General features: G+C 39.9%; 1 protein-coding gene across 2 annotated transcripts in view; it reads right to left on the bottom strand.

The window, feature by feature from the left end:
* The window catches only part of DNAJB12 (DnaJ heat shock protein family (Hsp40) member B12), a 137,963-nt gene that overhangs the window by 66,040 nt on the left and 55,630 nt on the right, over nucleotides 1-16,293 (bottom strand). For both annotated transcript variants that reach the window (XR_004539208.1, XM_033941928.1), the window contains exon 3: nucleotides 15,548-15,693. Coding sequence is in view for 1 of the 2 variants with exons in the window: in XM_033941928.1 (XP_033797819.1) it covers nucleotides 15,548-15,693 (146 nt within the window). In the remaining variant the exon portion in view is untranslated. The remainder of the gene's footprint in view (nucleotides 1-15,547; nucleotides 15,694-16,293) is intronic.

Below are 16,293 nucleotides of genomic sequence, written 5' to 3'. Positions count from 1 at the left end.
AAGGAAAATATATTATTAATGCTTAATTTTCATTTATAGGTTTCTTACAAGTCTGATACTTTTAGCAGACAGAGTTTTACATTCTTTTTTATCATTTATAATGTGAGTGGAAGATCTTTATTTAGTTTCTTATTTTGATTTTTTAATATTTTGAGAATATTACATAAATTATTTATAAAAATACATATGATTATTACATACAATATTGTTTTATAATTGAAGTCTGTATAGAGCTTTTAGTTTAGCTTTACTTGGTCTTGTATGTGCAGTTCCAGGTTTTATCAGCCAATATTAAGGGTGGGAGAGGGAGGGATGGGAGGGGAGTTAAAGGGATTTGATAATTGGGGTAGAGATGTTGGATTGGGAGATATAAATGAAGGTGGTGTTTATTCATTTCAAATGATTTCAGTTTTTTGTTCAGATATAATAATTGGAAGAACTTTTGTAAAAATTATTTGGATTGATGGAGATTAAAATTTTTTCACTCAATGTTAATGGCCTTAATCACCCAGTAAAGAGAAAAAAAATGTTAGCATTTTTAAAAAGGCAACAGGCTGATGTGTATTATATTCAAGAGACACATTTATCAGTGGTTGAATCCAAAAAGCTAGAAGATAATTGGGTGAAACACTGTTTTTTCGCTCCCGCAATAGGGAAAAAGGCAGGAGTGGCTATATTAGTGAACACAAAATGTTTAGCTTCATTTAAAATGATAGATTTTGATCCTTTAGGGAGATGGATACGAGTGGAAATGAGAATGGGAAATAATACTTTGACTTTATTAAATATCTATGCCCCGAACTCGAATCAAAATGATTTTTTTATTAATATACAAAAATTAATACTCCCACTGGCTGCTTCTAATTTAATAGTAGCTGGAAATTTTAATGCTGTTATGGATCCTTTTTTGGATAAAAAACCAAGCAAAAATATAAAATCATTAGGGTTAGATAATTTGGTGAATACTTGTAATTTGAAAGATATATGGCGTATTCTTCATTTTAATAATCAGGAGTTCTCTTTTTGCTCACCAGTTCATAAATCTTTTTCAAGAATTGATTACATATTGGTATCAAATTCCATAGTGCAACAAGTGACACAAGCTTCCATTGATCCAATTATTTTGTCTGATCATGGAGGAGTGTGGATTACACTTTCACTAGATAATAATGAATACAATAGATCATTATGGAGGTTTGATAATACATTGGTTTCAGATTCAACTTTTCTTGAAGAAATTAAGTTAAAAATTTTGGAATTTTTCCAAATAAATACCTCAGCAGATATTAATGCGGAAATCTTATGGGATGCATTTAAAGCTACTATAAGAGGTAATATTATTTCTTATTCTGCGTATATTAAAAAACAACTTATTAAACAATTTTCAGATTTGGAAAAAGAAATTAAATTGCTGGAATCCAAATTAATAGATGATTGGAATCACGAAAATTTGCAAACTTTATTAAAGGCTAAAGGCAAATATAATGAAATTTCTTCAAAAATGGCAAGGAAAGATTTGTTTTCTCTGCAAACCTTGTATTATGGAAAATCTAATAAGGCAGGAAGTTTACTTGCAAATTATCTTAAAGCAAAAAAGAGAAGAATAAAAATAAGTGCAATAAAAGATGAGAAAGGAAATATGCATAATCAAACTAATAACATTTTAAATCAATTTTTGGCTTTTTACAAAGAGTTGTATTCTTCCGAGTCTTCTATTGATAAAGTTCAAAAAGGTATGGAATTTTTAAATCTTCTTGAGGGTCCAAAGCTTCCTGATCATATAAAAAGAAGTTTAGAAGAACCTATATCATTAAAAGAATTAGAAACAGCATTGAAGTCTCTTAGAGTTGGATCCGCTCCAGGTGGGGATGGTTTTACTGTGGAATTCTATAAAACATTTCAAAATTCTTTATTACCCTATTTACTAAATTTATATCAGTTTCAACTTAATAAAGGTTGTATTAAAAGTACTATGGCAGAATCTATGGTGATTGTTTTGCCAAAGCCAAATAAAGATCCCACTATGGTTTCAAATTACAGGCCAATATCATTAATTAATGTTGATGGAAAATTAATGGCTAAAACACTGGCATTAAGATTGGCAAAGGCTCTTCCTTACATAATTGATGTACATCAAACAGGTTTCATTGCTAACAAACATTCTTCTAACAATACAAGATTGACATTTCATACATTAAATTTAACTAAAATGATGAATGAACCAGCTTTTGCTCTTTCATTAGATGCAGAAAAAGCTTTTGATAGGGTAGAATGGTCATTCATGTATCAGACTTTGGATTGGTTTGGTGTGGGTCCTGGTTTTGTTCAAATGATTAAAACTTTGTATAGCTCCCCTATGGCAAGATTATACATTAATAATAATTTATCTGAGAGTTTTAAATTACATAGAGGAGTTAGACAAGGATGTCCATTATCTCCTTTGCTGTTTGATATTCTTTTAGAACCCTTATTGATAGCTATTAATCAGACAAAGGGGATACAGGGTATTCCCTTGAAAGAATGGGAATACAAATTATCTGCTTATGCGGATGATATTTTATTATATTTGCGCAATCCAGGTTCAACTATACCATGTTTGTTAGAATTGATTGAAAGATTTGGAATGTTTTCAGGATATAAAATCAATTGGAATAAATCTGAAATTCTTTCGCTTAATGTGCATTGCATAAAATCTATGTTTGATTCATTTCCTTTTGTATGGAAAGAGGATGGATTAAAATATTTAGGAATTTGGATTAAAAATTCAATAGAAGATACAGTAAAAGAAAATGAAAAACTTTTATTAAAAAAGGTTTCGGAATTATGTGAACAATGGAACCCATTACATATATCTTGGTGGGGAAGAGTTCAAACCATAAAAATGATGATATTGCCTGTGGTTTGCTATCAAATGTGTATGATTCCGGTATTTTTTCAGAACTCTTTTTATAAAAAATTGAATGCAATAATTATTAAGTTTGTTTGGCTTGGCAAAACACCTAGAATTGCTTTGGTATCTTTACAGAAATCAATTAAGGAGGGTGGGGTAAATTTCCCAAATTTCTATAGGTATCATCAGGCCTATATTTTACGTCAAGGTATGTATTGGGTCCTCCCAGATCTCATTGAATACACTCCAGATTGGTTATACTTGGAATGGCGACTCCTGTCTCCTTTACATCTTTGTCACATTCTCAGTATCAAGATGCCCAGATTGTATAAAGAAAATAAACTTTTATTAGATACATGGAAAACTCTAAGATATGTAAGTAATTTAACTGAAATTCCTATTAGTAAATCGACAAATCAATCTATATGGCTAAACTCCAAGATTCAGATTGGCGGAACTAAGATTGTCTGGAGGCATTGGTTAAATGCAGGAATACGAACTTTAAATGATGTTATTTCAAATGGAAAAATGCTTGAGTTTACACAATTGCAAAATAAATTTGGACTGAATAAATCACAATTTTATAAATGGTTGCAATTGAAGCAGGCCATTCAGGCAGGGTTCCCTGAATGGAAAACTTTAAATTTTCAATACAGCATGGAATTTTTATGCTTCCAGGCAGATTTTCTGGGTCACCAGGCCGCACAGTGGTATAAAGTTATTAGTGAATTGGTTAATAAAAAACCTAAAAATGGTCTTAGGGATATTTGGAGCATTGAGATTAATCATCAAATTTTGGCATCTCAATGGCCACAAATTTGGTCTTGGAGAATAAGATGTACACTGTCAGCATCTATGAGACAAACTTGGTTTTTTCTTTTGCATAGAGCATTTTGGACCCCTGTTAGATTACAAAAATTAAATAGTTCAATGTCTAATAGATGCTGGCATTGTAAGCTTGAAGTAGGGACTTTGGATCATCTTTTATTTTTCTGTCCCTATATATTAGCCTTTTGGAATTCGATCTGGGATCAAATAAATTCTTTATTAGATAATCCTGTAGCATTAACTTATGATACTGTGATATTTGGCATATCTATGAGGAAAAAGAGTCAGATATCGGCAAGTAATAACAAACTTTTATTGATTATGACAGGAGTTGCCATGCAACATATTACTACAAATTGGAAAGATCACACAAGACTTAATTTTAATTTCTGGTGGAATTCACTATGTCACATATATAGAATGGAACGTTCAATAGCAATACAAAATGGAAATTATAAAAGGTTTAATGAAATATGGGGGCCATTGACATTGTTTTGTAATGAATAAACACCATTTTATTAACATTATTTATGATTGGAAGGGAAAGGAGAGGGTTTATATAAATGAAAAAAAAAATAAAAATGTAAAAAAAAGAAATATGACAAAGATTGATTCAATTAAATAATTGTATGGAAAGGGAGGGGGGAAGAAGGGTTTAGATATATATACCTTTGTTATGATCTTGATAGATTTATCAAGTGATGTTAGTAAATCTATGTATTACTTATATTGTACACTTGTTGAAAGTTTAAAAATGAATAAAGAATTATAAAAAAAAAAAAAAGATAAGAGGAAAAGCTACTATACTAATCTCATAGGCACGGAAACCCAAGATTCCAAAAAAATATTCCAAATCCTGAAAGAATTAACAGACACCAAACCATACACTACCACCACGAACACACCTCCACCATCACCCACCCTCTTAGCAGAACACTTCAAGAACAAAATCACCAACACCAGAGCCACACTCATCCTTAACCCATCCCATCAAAATCCAATCACAATCCACCCTACAGGAAAAGAGGCAACCGCAGCAGACAGAATTTGGACTCAATTCCCTAACATACAATGGTCAGAATTCAACAAATTCTACAAAAAATACAGCCATGCCTCCTGTGACCTCAACCATTGCCCCTCATATCTCCTTACCACCTCTAGTGTAAAATTCCGCACCATAACTCTACAATGGATCCAATTCACGCTCACAGAAGGCACATTCCCTGCTGACCTCAGCGAAATTGTCATCACCCCAATCCAAAAAGACCCAAAAGCACCACAAAACCTCCCATCTAACTTTAGACCTATAGCCTCAATTCCGCTATATGTCAAAATTATAGAAGGCCTAGTAGCCAAACTCCTCACCAATTACATAGAGGACCACAACCTACTCCACCCCATGCAATCAGGCTTCAGAACAAACTTCAGTACAGAGACACTACTAGGCTCCCTTATGGATACCGTCAGACAACAACTTAGTACAGGGAAAAAAATGCTACTCATACAACTGGACCTATCGGCGGCATTCGACTTAGTAGACCACAACATCCTTCTACAGATCTTAGATGCAATAGGCATCTCAGATAAAGTATACTCCTGGTTTGAAGGATTCCTAAAACTCAGAACCTACAGTGTAAAATCAAACAAAGAAAAGTCAGAATCCTGGTCAAACCCCTGCGGCGTACCACAAGGATCTCCACTATCCCCTACCCTCTTCAATCTCTACACTGCCTCTCTAGGAACGCATCTGGATAATCTAGGCATAACCTCCTATAGCTATGCGGATGACATCACCATCCTCGTCCCATACGATCATACTAAACCTACCATGACAGACAAACTTCACCAAACACTTGAAACAGTCACAACCTGGATGAAAAATCACAAACTTAAACTCAACCAAGACAAAACCAAATTCATCCTCCTAGAAAATGACAAGATCCAAACCACAACCAACCTAGACATAAACGCAATCAAATATCCCATCCAAACCACCATAAAACTACTAGGCATGACCATAGACAGATGCTGCACTATGCAACCGCAAATAAATAAAACAATTCAAAAATCATTCGCAATCATGAGAAATCTGAGACAAGTCCGAAAATTCTTTGAAAGAACACAATTCCAACTTATAGTACAATCCCTAATACTAGGTATATTGGACTACTGTAACATACTCTTCCTCCCATGTCCTGCAACTACGATAAGACAACTCCAAACAATCCAAAATACAGCTTTGAGACTCATCTACTCTTTGAAAAAACATGACCACATCACTGAAGCCTTCATCAACTCACACTGGCTCCCAATCCAAGAAAGAATCCAATTCAAATTCTACTGCATATTATTTAAAACCCTACACGGAGACAGCCCATCATACCTGAACAATCGCCTCATCCAAGCACCCAGTACCAGACACAGAAAAACGCACTCCCCATTCATACCCCCCCCAATCAAGGAAGTAAAAAGAACAAAACTACACGACGGCCTCCTAGCCACTCAAGCCGCAAGGCTGGACAACCAGATCTCCAACCTTCTGATGACCACCCCAGACTATAGGACGTTCAGAAAAGAAATAAAAACCACACTTTTCAAGAAATTCCTGAAGCAGCAATAACAACACGACCTCTAAATGCTCTTAAGATCTACAACTTACCTCTCTAGCTAATCATTGTAACTCTGTTTTTTTAAATTAACCTTTTGTAATCCGCCTTGAACCGCAAGGTAATGGCGGAATAGAAATCCCTAATGTAATGTAATGTAATGTATTATTAATAAGATTATATTGTGTGTATGTGAAAAAATGAATGGAAGAAATGGCATTTACAATTAGTACTATTATTAGTATGGTGGCTGGGTCTGGGGTGGAGCCTGGGCAGTGCTTTTGGGCCCCCCCAAACAAAAAAACATTCCACTGACTGGACCTAGTGTGGGAGGAGAGATGGTAGACCTGCTTGGAGGAAGGGGGACGAATGACCGCATCCCAGAAATTTTGGCATAATTTTACATTTTCAATTTTAAAAATCCTTATCTCCAAGATGCAAACCGAGCTATTTTCTACACATAGCTATTTAAGTTTTTGCATACAGGCCCCTTATATTAGCTTTTTCACTCCTTTATATTCATATGACACAAGTTCACCATTTTTTTAAGTTTTCTCTTCCTCTTTTTTTTTTTTTTTTTGTGCACTCAGCATCTTGAACATCCCTGTTTACTGAGTAGACATACAAATTTTGGTTAGAAATGATTCACAATTATTATCCTAACAAGAGCTAAACAAACTTTAAATAACTTTACAGTAACTTCAAATCCTGGGGGAAAAAAAATACCACAGAACTACTGTACCTGCACATTTTTTCCAGTAACAAATTACTAAATATAAAATAATATCAAAACATATCCACAAATTAATTTTGGCCCTTTGAAACTGAGTAATCAGTCATATCAATCACTCAAACCCCTATAACGTACAAGGCCAGACCAGTCCACCTGACTTCTACTACCGGCAACCCCCTTCGCACAATGATGTCACCTACTTGAGCTCCCGGAGATTCCTTGTTCGCTACAACGTAGGTGTGGCCTGGCAGTCAACTCTGACAGGAGGGTGTCAAAAGTGGGCACATGCTTGCCATTGATCACCAATTTCTTGCCAACGAAGAAAGGGTCCCCGTTACAGTGGAAGACCTGCGTCGGGTAGCCATTGTATATCCTGCGATAACCTGTACATGATGATGATTCGGAGAATGGGAGAGGGGGAATCGGCGATGAACTGGTATCAAACAGGTGGTGACCACGCTTTCAGCAGCAAGGTTGCGAAGGATAGTGTGGTAGAGAGTGCGAGGTCTGATTTGTTCAGTTTCCTGTCCTGCACCATAGGCATCCTGCGCTGCGGTGAAGTTTCCACACGAGAGAAGGGGAGGCTTCCCTTGCACTGTGACTTTTTTTTGCGTCATTAGGCATAGGTCAGCGACGGATGGAAACTTACAACTTGCTTCGGGCCTTCTTCGTTGCCGGGTCCTGCCTTCGCGGAAACAGAAAATAGGCAGGGCCCGGCAGTGAGAAAGGCCCAAAGCAAGTTGTAAGTTTCCATCCGTCGTTAACCAGTTTTCTGCCTGTCTCCTGCCTTAGCCCGTAGCGAACTCATGCTTCGGGGCTCTAAGGTGTGCATGCCGGCTTCCCTTCTCTTCCAGTTTCGGAGGGAAGCCGGCACGCACACCTTAGAGTCCCGAAGCATGAGTTCGTATCTCCAAGCCAGTGAGAGATGGTTTTTGGGGGGAATTTTTTTATGTTGAGCGGCAGCAACAGCAGGATTCCTGATAGATGACAGCTGGGCGGTAATCTAAATTAGCTGGGCGGACCGCCCGGCTAAAAAGCTCTGGGGAGAACACTGTATATTACAGCAGTCTGCATTATTTCTCTCTCCCCTGCACCCCCCTCCCACTAACCAAACACAATTCCATGCTTGGATAAACTGACTCCTAGCCACCATACATGTTTTGTGGGTAATTGCAAGATTACTCCTTTCACTCCTTTCCTAGCAGATGGATCGTTTAATAAATAATCTACTGCTACCAAAGCAAAGGTGATTTTACAGCTCTTATCACAAGACTTGGCCCTACCAGGAGGAGATGATACATCTGAGCATTTCTCCGGCTACTGGAAGGAAAGGGAAGGTATTCAGCTAGATTTATTGAATGAAGGTGTTGTGAGGCCAAAAGGCAACACTGTGAAAATACAGCTGTTATGTTCCTCCTCCTCCTGTAATGTTTCAAGGCTTTGTGGTATAATGGAGGCAGTACCATCTCCCTGTGATGGAGTCTGGGAGGGTCTGCGTACCACTTACGATCTATGCAACTTACGATGGTTCGACTTTACGACGCGTTTCCCCCATCTCCCATCCCAGCCCATACTAACTATGTTTTATCCCTCACCGCTGGACCACCAGGGAAAAGGTACATGGGGAGGAGTGAAAAAATACTGTAGTTAGTATAGGCCGACTTACGTCCAGATCGACTTGCGACCTGTCAGTCGGAACCAATTGCGGTCATAAGTCAATGAGGACCTGTATATACACCAACACAAAATAAAAGTAAAGCACTTATTAGATGGAGAAAAAAGACCTCACATAACATTGTGGAACTTAACATAACAGTTACTGCTGAAAGCAAATAAATTCACTTAGGTCAGAAAAAAACTCCACCTCTGCAAAAAAAAATTTCATATGTGCCTCAAACCAACAATAGGAAAGTTCACAAAAGTGGAAATACAGCAGTAGAAAAACTTGGGAATTTCAGCAGCAATCTTCAAAGGACTTTGAAGATTAACAGAAAGATTAAAGACTAACAGAAAGATTGAAGATTAACAGAAATTATAACTCATAAAAACCAGCAAAAAAATAGTAGTCACAGAAACCCCCCAGTAGTGTAGTAAAATTAACATTTTTTAGATTACAGCAAATTCGTTTGTCTCTAAATGGTTAGAACCCAAATTGCTTAACATATTGATCCACTCGTTGGTCATCTCTAAAATCGATTATTGTAACGCTCTATTTCAGGGTATTGCTCAAAAAGAGATTAGACACCTCCAACTAATCCAAAATGCCTCTATTAAAATTATTATGAAAGCAAAAAAATTTGATCACATCTCCCCACTTCTCAAAAAAATCTCACTGGCTCCCGGTATCACATTGAGTAAATTATAAAATACGTCCGTTAACCCTTAAATCGCTGCTTTACAAAACCTCAAACTTCATTGATAATGTCCTGATCCATTACTTTCCCACCAGAACACTTCGTTCCAGTGATCAACATTTATTGACCGTTCCTTCACTTAAATCCATGAACCTTTTCCTATCGTAATAAATTTTACGTTACGCTGGTTCCAATCGTAATTATTTTAGCAAAGTTTTGTATTATTCACCGTTATCATTTACGGCTATTGTAAACACAATGGCCCAATAGATGGGACAAATGATAGGTAGAAGGTGTCCTGTATGTCCCATGCCATGGGACATACGATGGCAACGACATATTTTGGAATGTCCCGTCATCCGGGACACACGATAGGAAAAGGTTAATACATGTAGACAATACATTTTTTTCAGTCATGGATCCTCAACTGTTGAATTCCTTACCTATTTATCTAAGGTAAGAAAAACATAGGGCAAGTTAAAATGCTTTCTTTTTAAAGATGCTTTTGACTGTTAGATCCCTTAGTCAAGATCGCACACCTCACTTCAGATTCCTGATTTTTTAGCCCAACTTTAGATTCCTGACTTCTTTTAAGCCCCTCCTTTTGTTGTTTTCTTAATTGTCTCATTTGTATCAATTACTGTATTTCTATTTCTGCCTTTCCTAGTGGTTCTGTTAGTCCCGTAAGTCATGTTTGTAGCATTTGTATTACACCCTTATTCGTTGTTATAAATTATCTTAGCATTGTACATCGCCTTGAATATATGATTAGGCGATTAATCAAATTTTTTAATAAACTTGAAACTCGGGGGGTCCGTAAAGCAGAAAGTCTTTTTTTTTTTTATCCAGCACAAGGCAAATAAAGTTCAATAAATCACACCTTATGCAGTACTTAACTTTCAATTGAGTTCTGCTCCCTGAAGTCAATGGCTCCCATGCAGCTCTTACTAAGTCCGGTATTATCCTTAATCCATTCTTGTCCTTAGTCCAGATCAGAAGCACAATCCCAAGTATCCAAACAGGAGTACCCCATTTCGCAAAGCGTCGTCAGGGGTTATAAACTTTAATGGCTGCTCCGGCTGTTTCAGCAACAACGTCACTTTTAAAGCAAGTCAGCAACTGACATCATCAATTATGTGTCTCCTACAGGAATGCTTTCCATTCGATAGCATGATTCATGCCGGTAGAGAAATAGACTGCAGTAGTAGCAGCAGTCGCCGCCTTTATCCCTAGAGCAAGAGCTTCAAGCTGCTTTTTCAAAATTATGCCCACCTTGTGATCCTGAGCATCTTTCAGCACAACATCACCCTCGCTCAAGAGAGTCACATATTTGGTGACCTGAGTTACAGCCGAGCCCAACTTTGGTTAGTCAAATAGTTACTAGAACTCCTGTGTCATGGGATAAAGCTTTGACATGGCCCTGACAACCCTCAGGAACCCCTCTAGGGTTTCCTACAGCTCTGTAACTAAGGCAGTAATGTCCAGATGCGCAGGAAAAAGGAGGTCTAAGCATGAGAGCCACTCAAAACCATACACTGGGAAGTAGAGGTTGGAACTTCCAGCTTCAATTCTTTAATAGCATCGGTAATAAAGTGGTGGACAGAGAACGACTTGAAGAGGCAGCAGATCCGAGGGATATCCCCCTAGTCAGGAACCAGGGAGGCCTCTTGTCTTCTGGATCAAAACAGGGAACCAGAGTCATCCAGGACTGTTTCTAAGCCCTGAGACAAAAGCAGCATGAAGTCCGACCTCCAATCTGCTCAGTCTGGCTCTGAAAGGTCACTGGAGCCAAGGCCTGCCTTGCTTAACTGAGAAGCAGACACCGGAGGACACTCCTTGGGCCAATGGCTGCGCGCACACAGGCTGCACTACCTGTCCTGGTCTCATCAAAAGATTTATAAATTCTGGGGAGAAGCCTTGTGCAGGGAAAGCAAATGAAGCCTGCAGAACCTTCGGCTAGACTCTCATGAGTTCTGCAGACTGTGCATCTCCACATCATTGTGAAACAGGGGATCCAGATAGGACATTCTACCCATTTCTTGGACTCACAGCTATTCACCAGCCCTGGAAGACATGGATGGAACTAAGTTCTAAGTTCTCCCCCACCCTCGCGTGTGCTGCAGCACATGATACACGGACACTACTCCACCAAACAACCAGAACAATTTTTACAAGTAATGGTGTCCTACCATCCTGAAGAGTCCATCCCTGTCAATTATGATCAAAATTGGGGGGTTTTGAGACAGCTAGAGGCTTTTGAAAAAAAGATTGACTGAAATCCAAGATAGCCACCACCATTAAAATCATGCCAAAAATGGCCCATGGAAACTTAATTGAAAATTCAAAAACACAGAAAAAGGGGTTTTGGAGGTGGGAAACCTAAATCCTAACCCCATAAACTCTTAAAATTAAGATTTTCAGCCCCCCCCACCCATTTTCCCATAGGAAATAATGGGGCTATACCAGGGGTGGGCAACTCCAGTCGGTTTTTCAGGATTTCCACAATGAATATACATGAGATCTATTTGCATGCACTGCTTTCAATGCATATTCATTGGGGAAATCCTGAAAACCCGACTGGATTATGGCCCTCGAGGACTGGAGCTGCCCACCCTTGGGCTATATTCAAAGTGGAGGTGCCTGCCTGTCAGCTTTTCTGTGCAGCTGGAAATAAGGAAAGAACTTTTTTCCTCAGACGCTTCCAAATCCAACTCCAAACCAAGAACTCTTCGGGCTGCCAGTCGGACCACACAGACAGAGACCTCCACCCCCAGGGGTAGGTAAACTATGCAGCCAGCACCCTGACACCCCAAGGGTTCTCACACAAGGTGGCCACAGCCTGCGCTTAAGCCACTGAAAAACTCAGAAGGCAAGCTGGCTCCCAGGGGAAGAGACCCCGAGCCCTGATATCTAACAGCAGGCTGGCTTCCCAGATCCACCCATAGGGCTTGCCCTGCTGAGATGCAGTCCTGCTCTGCAGAACCTGCATCCTTTCCCAGGCAGAGAATCACCAAGAATGGGGGTCTCAGGGCACCGCAGACTCAGAAAGAAAAGAAAGTTAAGTCTGAAAAGAAAAGGAAACTAAGCAGAGCAGATCAGAAACATCTCTGCACAGTTCACTTGCAGAAGAAAAACTAGAGTGGGGGACTGTGTTCCACCTCTATGTGGGAGGTGCCCCAATCTTAAGTATCCACAATTTTGCGAGAACGGATTGATCACCATACGTATTGGCTCCTGAGTAGATGCAACAGAAAAATGTTTGTAAATGGACTTCAAAACACCCAGCCAACGTGTTCACACTAGCTTCAGGCCCTATTTCATCTTCGGTTCAAAGTGCTCTCTATCCTAAGATTCCTGAAATAGCTGTCTTTCCATACATATGTGAATTTCACCACTGGATACATATGCCAATCAATTTGACTCAGGCCTCAAAGCAGAGATTTGGTGTGACAATTACAATGCCTTGCAACAATTTTGTCTAGCTACTATCAAAGCATACCTATTCACCTGTAACAAGGGTTCTTTGAAGACTGTGAAATAACCAATTACACATGTATGGATGCTGGAAGCTTTCCAGAGATGTCTTCAAAATGTTCCCAAAAAACATTTGGGCATGCACTATGCTTCTGCTTTAGAATTCAGCTCACTTAATTCATTTACAGAAGGGGAGGTAAGCAGGGACATGTGATTGATGATTTCCTCATCTCAAAAGAACTGTTAACGATTAAGTAGCTTTGCTTTTTATAAAAACAAGCAGAATAAGCAGGCTCACCTATGGGAATCTCTAGCTAAAAGCTCATCGTCAACAAAAAAGGAAATATTAAATCAACTCTGCTAAGTCTAACCCTAAGAAAGACCCTGGAGAACAGTGCCCATATCTGCTATTGTGTTGGGAGTAGGAAGCAAACAGATATAAATGTGTGAATCAAACTCTAAACAGAGCTTAGCAAAACTCTTCTCGATTAGTTGAATTGAGATGAACTACCACTGCAAGCTCAGAGCTAACATTACCTCTCTAAAAGTTCAAATCTTTGGCACAAGCAAAATATATGCAGTCAAGATACCCTCCTCTGGTACCAAAATCCTGGATTTGGGGGCAAAAAGAAACAAAAAAGATGAGTGGACTTCAAGTCTTTTCTCCAGTCCAGACAGAAGATATTAAGGTCTGGACTGTAAACTGAAAGCAAAAGGCTACAAGAACAATTGAGCATTTAATGTGAAAATCCATCACTATTTCAAGCAGGAACTTAAGATGTTTGCTGTTATGTTATTTAAAGTAAAGTTGAAGTGTTACTAGGGCATGCAACGCAATGACTTTGCACATAAGCTTTTGATATATTAACATTAACATCCAATGGCATAGCACAACAGTTTATAATCCTATATAATAAAGAGCTAGCCGCGCATGCGCACTCCTATTTGCGTGTTCTGTGCGGTGTAGGTCTGTGGCCGCAGGAGTGCACATGCGCGAGTCCCCAGCCTTGGCCGCGGCTTGAGGCGTATGCGCCAGTTAGCTGCATCGGACGACAGGAGCGGCTCTGGCAGCGGATGGCGGGAGGAGGGCTCATGGTCCTGCCGCTGCTGCCGCTCCTGTTCACAGCGGCCTGCACGTTGCCGACTCACCCCCTCCCGCAACAACCGCTACCGCTCCTGTTCTTCCCCTCCCTCCAGTCACCGCTGCCATTCCTATTTAAAACGGCCTGCTGAGGTTCGCGGCCGGCTGTAACGAACCTCGCAGGCCGCTCTCCACGTGGTAGCACGTTCCCTCTGACGCGATCGCTTGGAAAAGCAGCAGCAGTAGTGGCAGGAGGGAGGTGCTATGCAGCCTTTTTTTTTTTTTTTTTTTTTAAAAAAAGGGGTAGCCACACAGCTTAGAGAGAACATTGCTAATTATATAAGGAACTTAGAGGGAGGCTAGATGTGGGGAGGGTTGCCAATAAAGAGTACCTAGTACACTAGCACAGAGATCTTGATCGAGATGCACCAAGACTGGGTAGCCATTGTTTGTTTGGGGATTTTTTTAAGAGGGAAGAGACATGGTCATATTGGCAAGGATTGTAAAAGCGTTTTATAGCAATAGACTGGATAAGCTGTAAAGACGTGGGAACTGAGGGAGAGGCATTCAAGATCAAAAGCTCAAGAAACACTTATCAACTGTGTTGACATCACATACTTGATATTTTATTGGAGATGCCACAGTAGCCAACATTCAAGCCATAAAGGCAATAAAGTGGCATAGTAAGAGTGAATGGCGGTCGAGGCACACGCCCCCCCTTCCCCGTACCTTTTTAACTTCTCCGGCATAAACAGCATACCCACATCAGTGTCTACTCACCCTTTGACATCACTTCCTAGGCGTAGGTCCCGGAAGTGACATCAGAGAGCGTGACGATGCCGACGTGGGCAGCAACCTCGTGCCAGAGACGTAAAAAAGATATGGGGGAAGGCAAGGGGTGCATGTGAGGCAAGGAGGAGGGGTGCTACGCCCTTAGGAAGACCACACCTGGGCAGACCGTGTGTCCCCCCCCCCTTTTACCATGCCACTGAGGCAACAGATTGGTGATCAAGTGAAGAAATATTCCCTGGGTTTTGCATACTAACAAAATTTAGTTCTCTAAATCAACGTATTTGGAAGCTAGAGGCATTTTCCAACCAAGAAAACTGCCCCCAGAATAAAAAAAAAATACCCCAACATTCCAAGCACTTTGAACAACATTTCTGATTTTCAATGGATTCTCCTGCTAGACTAGGGGAAGAGAACTCTAGTCCCTTGAGTCACACAGTTCTGATCTTTACCACATCCAAAGTGAATATTCATTACATACATTTGCATATTCTTGGTCTAAGACTGCAGCTAAATTAGTTACAAGAGACACACCTGCTTTTAGCTCTCAAGGACTGAGATTGCCAATGCCTGTGCCAAATGAATCTCACAACAGCTCAAACTGACTTGTGATGTCACCTTTTTCTAACTTCTACAGTGCACTGTAAACTCCTCACTGAAGTCTGTGAACTCATCTCCGACACAGAGCACTATAGAGTTAGCTTCAGAAGCAACTGGCAGCATCAAATATGAAGGAGGATGGCAGGTAACCTGTGAGGTACAGAATGTAGACAGCTCTTATGCCAGCCTCACCTTTGAAGGCCTCCGTGGCACCTGGTGCATGGTTTTTGTCTGGATGGAACTTCAATGCCAGTTTGCGGTATGCTTTTTTCAAGTCCTCCTCAGAAGCGTCCCTGCCTACTCCCAGGATCTCATAATAATCCTTGCATTGTTTCACCCTGCAAAAGAAAGAGAAGGAAGGGTGAAGTGTTTAAAGGAGGAGAAATTTCCTTCAGTCTCCTCCCTCTCACACCCTGCATATCTTAGTTTTCCAGACTCCAGGCTCAGTGACTCTCTCTCCCCTCTTTAAGAAGCAAACAGCCTAAAGCTTGTAAATTCAAACCCATTCTACAACTTTCCTGCTATGATATAAACCCAACTATTTCCATCTGGAAAGTAACTCTCATCTTCTGACTCTACGCAGGGGTGTCAAAGTCCCTCCTCGAGTGCCGCAACCCAGTCGGGTTTTCAGGATTTCCCCAATGAATATGCATGAGATCTATTTGCATGCACTGCTTTCATTGTATGCTAATAGATATCATGCATATTCATTGGGGAAATCCTGAAAACCCGAATGGGTTGCAGCCCTCAAGGACCGACTGACACCTGTGCTCTACAGGGACACCTACTTCTGAAAAATGCCAGTTAAATTATAGGTTACCTTCTAGGCCAGATATGTCAAACTCTGGCCCGCAGTGCAATAAAATTTGGCCCGCCAGACAATTCCTGCCGTCACTGAGATTTGGTCCGCCATTCCATCCCTGCCTACAACCAGCGTA

The sequence above is a fragment of the Geotrypetes seraphini genome, chromosome 4, assembly GCF_902459505.1.
Source record: "Geotrypetes seraphini chromosome 4, aGeoSer1.1, whole genome shotgun sequence".
NCBI classification, from domain to species: Eukaryota; Metazoa; Chordata; class Amphibia; order Gymnophiona; family Dermophiidae; genus Geotrypetes; species Geotrypetes seraphini.
This window is presented reverse-complemented; position numbering and strand designations above follow the sequence as displayed.